At 57.4% G+C, this 7,349-nt stretch overlaps 1 protein-coding gene across 1 annotated transcript; it reads right to left on the bottom strand.

The window, feature by feature from the left end:
- Positions 1-772: 772 nt before the first annotated feature.
- NHLH1 (nescient helix-loop-helix 1) lies at positions 773-1,171 on the bottom strand. Its single transcript, XM_008496070.1, has one exon. It carries the CDS (start codon positions 1,169-1,171, stop codon positions 773-775), a length of 399 nt encoding a protein of 132 aa, XP_008494292.1.
- Between the last annotated feature and the right edge of the window lie 6,178 nt (positions 1,172-7,349).

Genomic DNA, 7,349 nt, shown 5'->3' with positions numbered 1-7,349 from the left:
GTGACCAGGTCCCACAGGGGCTGCCCCACGCTTCCTCTGAGGGTGGGAAAAGCAGGGACAAGGGTGGAGGGGGAGCAGGTTGATGCCCAGGGGTGATCCTGGGCCGGGCTCTCTCCAGACAGAGGTTGGTCCTGATGGGAGCCTCCCAATGCCCAGCACGATGCCAGCAGCAGAGCAGCAGCAAAGAGGCAAAACGCCCAAACTGGCCGTGCTGGTGGGGTGACTGGTGGCAGAAGGTGCAGACAGACAGACAGACAGACAAGCCCCCGGGGCTGCTTGTTGGTGCAGGATTTCCCAGGTCCACTTTTTCTGGCTTTTCCTCAAAGGGGGGATGCACAGACAAGACTTGGGCTGCGGGGTTTTTGCTGCAGGGTAGGGAGCAGAGGTGGTGGACAGGCTGAGAGATGTGGGCTCAGAATCTCCTGGCAGTGTTGGTGGGATGGACAGCAGAAGGACAGACAGACAGAAGCTGTCTTCAGGCAGCAGATCCAGCAGGACAGACTGGCTGGACGGAGGGCAGGATGGAAAGAGAGACAGTGGTGGGCTTGGTGGTGGGGAAATCTCCAACATGGTTCAGAAAGGGAGTAAAGCAGAGAGCTGGGGACTTGGTCCTTTTCTGCAGGTGAAGGAACACAGGCACAGCATTTTTTTTGGAGGCCCAACATGGGGTTCAGGTCACAGACAGACGGACGGACCCGAGCTGTCAGCTCAGGGAAGAGATGTGGCAGACAGACAGACAGACAAACAGCCAGCCAGCCACCAGCTGGGCAGCTCAGACATCCAGCACATGGTTCAGGTAGGAGATGTAGCAGATAGCCAGGCGCAGGATCTCGATCTTGGAGAGCTTCTTGTCGGGTGGCAGCGTGGGTAGCAGCTTCCTCAGCTCAGCAAAGGCCATGTTGAAGGCTTCCACACGGATCCGCTCCCTCGTGGCGTGGGCCGTGCGGTATTTGGCCGTGGCACGACGCCGGCGCCGACGTTCTTCCCGACTCAGGTGCTGGAGATCTTTCTTCACAGCTTCTCCAGGCTCAGCTCCCCGGGATTCGGAGCACAAAGCGACGTTGCCGGAGTCCTCGGGGCCACCCCCGCGGCCGCAGTCGCTGAAGACGGATTCGGGCTCGGAGTGTGTGGGGGGGAGGTCAAGGTCTGTCTGGTCTGAGTTGAGCATCATCTTGGCAGGAGAGGGGTGGACAGCCAGACAGACAGCCAGACGGATGCTTTAGGAAGTGCTGGGCTTCAGGAGGGCTGCAGAGGTCGTGAAACTGCTCAATTTTCAAGAGGTTTCCAGCTCACAGCAAGCCCTGGGTGATTCTCCTCCTCTTCCTCCTCATCACACAGGGTCTCCAAGAGAGAGAGTTTGGAAATGATTCCTCTTGCCCGGAGAGCTCGTGGGGTGGGTGGCAGCTTCCCCACTCAATAAGTTAGGGAAGATGGTGGGATGCATGGAAAGGAAAGGAAGAAATAAAGCAACATCCTCTGCGTGTGCACGGGGACTGAGGGCTCTTCCGTGCAGCTGTGGCAGGACCCGGGTCTGGAGCTGTCGGGTGTCAGAGCCCAACTCCTCCTGTGTGTGCTAAAAAAGAGAAGCAGAGGAGCTCTCAGCATCACCCAGCTCCTGGTGGACACGAGAGATGGAGCTGGAGAACACGAGGCTCTTTGCTCTCCTCATCCCAGCAGAGCAGGGCACAGCTCCTGGGTGCCAGGCTGGTTTTAGATGGGGGAGGAGACCACGCAGAGAGGGTCCTAAGGAGAGGGGACCTGCCAGGGGTTTTAGGGGGGGGAGGAGACCACCCAGAGAGGGTCCTATGGAGAGGGGACCTGGTGCAGGGGCTCTGGGAGAAGGTGGAAGTCGTTTCTCCTGGTTCTCCGGAGAGATGACAGGTGGTGGATGAGCAAAGGGGAAAAAACAGACTGTGAGGGTGAGAGGAGGAGGGAGGAGGGGGTTAGGAGGGGGCTTATTGTGTACTAAATGAGCCCGTATGTCATGGATCCTGGCACCCTCGACATATGGAACCCAACACAGCTGCTTTGCTTGATGTGGCCAAATAGACGCTGGCTCCCTGCTCCCTCCGGGACGCTGGCCTGGAAAGCTGCTTCTCCTTTCCTTTCTCCTCCTCCCCTGCTGCCTTCCCTGCTCTTTGGGGTCCAGGTCCTCACAGATGCCTCCATCAGTCCCAAAAGAAGGGCTGGGAAAAAGCAGGTCTTGCCAGAGGTGAATTTCCCCCCTCCCCTGCTTGAAGGAGGGAAAGGGCTGGGGTGGAGCAGGGGAAGGGGGAACAAACTTCAGATGGGGAAACAGTGCTGCTGGAAGCCCCAGCAGCCTGGGAAGGCAGCCAGGCAGAGATGTACAACATATTACCTCTCGCAGGCCTGACAAGCTTGTAATGAACCATAAGAGTGAGAAATGGAAACTAAACAAATATGGACAGGGGAAGGCTGGGGAGAAGGAGTCCCCATCTCGTTCAGAAAGAGCGGCGGGAGCAGAGCCCTTGCTGGGGGTTTGAAGTAACATTGCTCAAGAAACACAAGGAACCCCCCAAATCCCTCCAGAAATGTCTGCACAGCCTCTCTGAGCCCTCCAGCCCTGACTTCTGTGGCTGTTTCTTTGCACACTTACACACACATGTGCACAAGGACATGTGCACACACACACACATGAACGCACACATACGTTTCCCAGAGAATTTCCGCAAATGTTCCCACTTGAAACCTCCTCTGGGTGAATCCCACACCCATTTATCCAGGATAATTTACACCCCCCCAAGTCGGGCACCTCTGCTCATACACACACAGACTTTCCCTGATAGTCAGATTTCACTAAAAAAAAAAAAAAAAAAAATTAACCTGAACTTTCTCTCCTCCAACACAAAACCTTCCAGCTCTGCCTCAGAATGCAAAGAAACCCCTCAAACCCTACAGGAAAAGTTATTCCTGCCAAGCTCTTCTCCTGGAGGTGAGGGAAGGGCTGATGGAAATGTGGCTTTGGGGAGTCATGGAGATGCCCTCCCCTTGTAATAAACATTCTCAGAGCATCACTGAGTTTGGGGCTGAGTTTGACTTGCTGCTCTTGAGATCAGCTCCAGCATCAAACCAGCCAGCAACCAAGAACCAGGACCACAGCAGGAGCTTCACCTCAGCTTCTTTTTTAATTAACCACCCCCACCATAGCCCTCCACTGCAGTCTTGTTTAACCTCCTTCTTTCCTCTCCTGTTTTATTTTCTTGTCCTGCCACTCTTATCACCTCCCTGCAGACCCAGCACTTCTTTTCTGCTGCTGGGTGGCAGAGGGAACCATCCTGTGCCACTGCCTGCCCTGCCCTCTGGACCAGGGTGTTCATGAGCACCCAAAACCAGCTCTGCCTTCTGGACCAGGGTGTCCATGGGCAATGAGCACCCAAAACCAGCTCTGCCTTCTGGACCAGCATATCCAATGGGTCACCACCACCTAAAGAAGCCTCGCTGGCAGCAGTCAGAGCCCTTCCTGGCCAGCTTGAGGTTTTTTTCCCCTGGCAGTGTTTTCCAGCACCCTGCTCCCTCTCCCATAACCATCCCTAGAGCAACATCACAGAAGCTCTGGAGAGCCTGCAGCCAGGCTGGGAGGAAGAGGGAAGGTCAGCTCTGGGCTTGGCCCCGTGCCACAGCAGTTCTGCACTTTCAGCTCCTGAGTCAGTCCCTGGAAGTCCAGGATTAATGCTCAGCTCTGTGCCTGGATGAGCAGCTTCCCTCTAAACACCTTTGCTCCTGGAGACAGGGATTAACATTGGAGCTCTGGGACCAGCTGCACCTCTGCTCTCCCCCTTATCCTGGTTCTGCTGCAAATCTCAGTCCTGTTCTTCTCTTGCCCTGATGCCAAGGTGATGCCTACAGCCACCCCAGCAAGAATCTGCCTCCTGTCCTCCTGGCTTCAGCTCAGGGCAGAGAAGGAGACAAACAACTCCCTCCTGTCCCTTCCTGGGACACCAGCACCAAGGCTTGAGGATGTGGCTTCATCCTGGAGTAGGAGAGACTGCAAAAGCTCCTCCCTGTGCAGACAGTGCTGGTGACCTGGTTGAGGGACAGCTTGGGAAGTTCTGTGGTCTGCAGAGGTCACAGGCTGTGGGACACTTTGCTGTCACTCTCTCGGTGTCCTTGCAAGGGAATTGAAGGTGCATCCAATGTGAGAATCCTGCACAGGGGGTCTTCAGGGTCAGGAAGATATCAGCAGGAGATGCTGGACCATTTGCCTGAAGATGACTTTCAGCACCAGACCCAAATAAACTCCTTCTCCTGCTCCTCCTCCGGTCTTCAAACCACTTTTTCTCAGCTCTGTTGTCTTGAGTTCTGAGGGGCTTTTCCACACTTTCCTCCACATGAACCGTAAGCTGTCGTCTTCCTAAATTAATCTGTTGCCAGAACCTGAACTTGCTCCAGTCCTGCCCTCAGCCAAACCCCAGCAGTGCTTAAACCCATCTTAAAGATGAAATCCCAGCTCCTAGCTTGCCCTTTTCCTTGCACTCCAGACCAGTGGTGCAACAGTTTTTCAGGACTCCCTGGCCACAGGCAGGAAGATCCCTTCCAGGCCACCTACATGGAGGTTCTTTTTCTTTTTCCTGACCAGAAATCCCTCGGTGCCACCGCCAGGCCCCAAAGAGAGGGATGAGCAGCTGGGTTGTGTGTGAAACCTGGTGCTGAGGTCAAGCTCCTTTTCTGAGGGAGCCTTTTGCCTTTGTGCTGAGTTCTCCCTTCCCCTCCAGACCACCCTCTCCCCATCAGCCCCACCACCATTTCCCATTCCCCTCTCCCCAGGACCTTACCCCCAAGCTGATGACCGTTCCCAAGCTCCAGCTTTTCTTTCCCAGCAGGTTGAAGCTCCAAGTAATCCAAGGAGGGAGGAACCGCTTGCCTTACCCTTCCATTGAGGAGGCAAAAAACTTTCCCTAGGTGTGCAGGGTGTCCTGCTCTGGGGGATGGAACTGGGGGGTGATGAGAGGGGTCACGGGGAACCCCGATAGCTTTGGGGCCTGGGCATGCTACTCCTTGGGCAGGAGAGGGAGCGGGCCACCACCACACCTTGAGATGGACACCCCAAGGAGGCATGTGCCCCCCAAGCTCTATATATCCACCCCAGCCCCACACGTCGGGTCCGACCCCGGCTGCCTCATTGGCCGTTCCGGTGCTCCCCCCCTCATAAATATTAAAGTAAAGCGAGGGGATGCCATTGGCTGTGCGGGAGGTTGGAGTCCCCGGGAGAGGAGGGAGGTGGAGGTTGGATGTGGTCCTGGAGGGTGGATGGCGGTGGTGGGCTGGGAGGGAGGGAGGAAGGGAGGGAGGGAGGGAGGGAGGAGGGTGGGGGTGCTCGGGGAGAAGGCGACATCTGTTCCCCATGCATATTTTATAAAAGAGAAATAGAGAGATGGGAGCGAGCGTGGAAAGGGGAGAGGCAGGAAAGTCCCTGCGCTGGGCTGGGACGAGGAGCGGCGTCTGCAGGAGAAGTGGGACCGGCAGTGGGAGCCGGGCTGGGTCTCTGTGCTGCACCGGCATGCACACGTGTCTGTGTGCATGCGTGTCCCTGTCCACGCGTGTCCCTGTGCGTGCACCATGTGGTGGTGGTGGTGGTCGCCCGTGGGTGGACGAGTGGTGGTGGGTGCCCAGAGCGTGGACAGAATGTCTCAGGCAGGCTCTACCAGCAGCAGCAACCAGCCCGGAGGTCCTGGTGGAAAATTCACCTGCAGGAAAGTTTGGTGAGGAACGAGAGAGAACAGAAAAGAGCTGCCCAGGAGACAGAGCTCTTCTCTGAGACACAGATCTAACCAGGAAACAACAACTTTTGCCGTTTAGACTTGGTCGCTGCCTCTCACCCTTCTCCCACATCAAATTCTCCTGTTAAAATCTGCCTGGAGAAAACCACTCCGGTTTGCCCTCGTTATCCACAAACTCCCTGTTTCTAAATCCCTGCCTCCCCCATCCCTTGCAACCCCAGCTCTCCTGCACTTTCCTTGCTGGAATCTCCTACATCCCTCCTCTCCCTGCTGAGGTTCTGGAGGTTGCATCCCTCTTCCTCCTCCTTCCTCCGTGTCCCCTGGGGAGGGGGAGGGTTGCAGTCCCCCCACCCCAGTCCATCTCAGCCTGGGCTAGGCATCCACACCTGGGTGGTGTGGATGTGCATCCCCACCCGGGTGTTCTCCAGCCCACGGCACGGATCAGCAGATGGTCCCGGGGTTTGCGGGAGGCTCAGGTGGCAGCGAGCAGCCGGGCTCCCCATTGCTATGGCACCGATTAGGAACCAATCGTCGCCTAATGAGCTCGTAGCAATCGCCACGTCTGCCCCGAAACCGAGGTGGGGGTGAGGAGGGGAAAAGGGCTGGATGGAGGCCACGCGTGTCACGCTTCCTGCACGCGTGGGTCACTTCCTCACTCACACGTGGACACGCTGGGGTGCCAGCCCCTTTGCCAAGCCCTTCTAGCCCCGTTGCACACCCTGTATCCCCATCCTTTTCCCTCCCCCGCTGGGCTCTTCGCTTTTCTCCCTCCCTCCCTCCCTGGGTTCCCTCTGCTCCCGTCTGCCCACCCCCAGGCCCAGCTCCTCTCCCCCTGCCAGGACGCCAGCAGGGCCCCCACCTCTCTCTGCAGCTGATGCCGGGCTGCTCTGGGCATCCTGCCGGGCTGGGTTCGGGGAGGAGGGGAGGGGAAGGAGGATGGGAAGTAGGGGGCTGGCTGCCTGAGCCCCCCCATGGGACACGCAAGCCCCGGTCCCTGCCAAGCCAGCAGGCAGCAGCCAGGCACACGGGCAGGTTTCAGCTCCATAGAATCATAGGATTGTCTGGGTTGGAAGGGACCTCTGAGATCACCAAGTCCAACCCTTGGACCTCCAACCTCCAGATGAAGTTCTTCTCTCGAGATGAGGCGTTAGGAGGTCCATCCCCCCCCCTGGATTGCTGCAGCTCTCCTGGGTCTCTGTGGAGACATGGATTGGCCCGGGTCATCCTGGGGACACCGACTTGGCTGCAGTGACACCAGCACAGTGCTCCCAGCAGCCGAGGTCCCTGTCCTGTCCCTGTCCCTCACCTTCACTCAGAGGTGAGGAAGACTCTCGGCCTTCCTCCTCCCACAGATAAGAGCTGAGGTTGCAAAGGGCTCTTTGCTTCTCAGCATCCAAGTTCTGCACTGCCAGGAGGGAGGATTTCAGCTGGGGATGTCCCTTACCTTGGGAAAGAGCTGCCCTGTGTACCCAAGCAGTGCCAGCAGTCAGGATGCAGCCCCAATGCTGAGCATTGCCCAGCACCCACACAGCCTTGAAGAGCCCACCCGTGGCAGGTGGGATGAGCACCCACAGGGCTGTTCTGGGGTGCAGGGCAAGATGAAGCCACAGG

This window comes from Calypte anna, chromosome 25 (assembly GCF_003957555.1).
Source record: "Calypte anna isolate BGI_N300 chromosome 25, bCalAnn1_v1.p, whole genome shotgun sequence".
Lineage (NCBI taxonomy): Eukaryota > Metazoa > Chordata > Aves > Apodiformes > Trochilidae > Calypte > Calypte anna.
The sequence above is the reverse complement of the archived record's forward strand: the minus strand, read 5'-3'. Positions and strand labels throughout refer to the sequence as shown.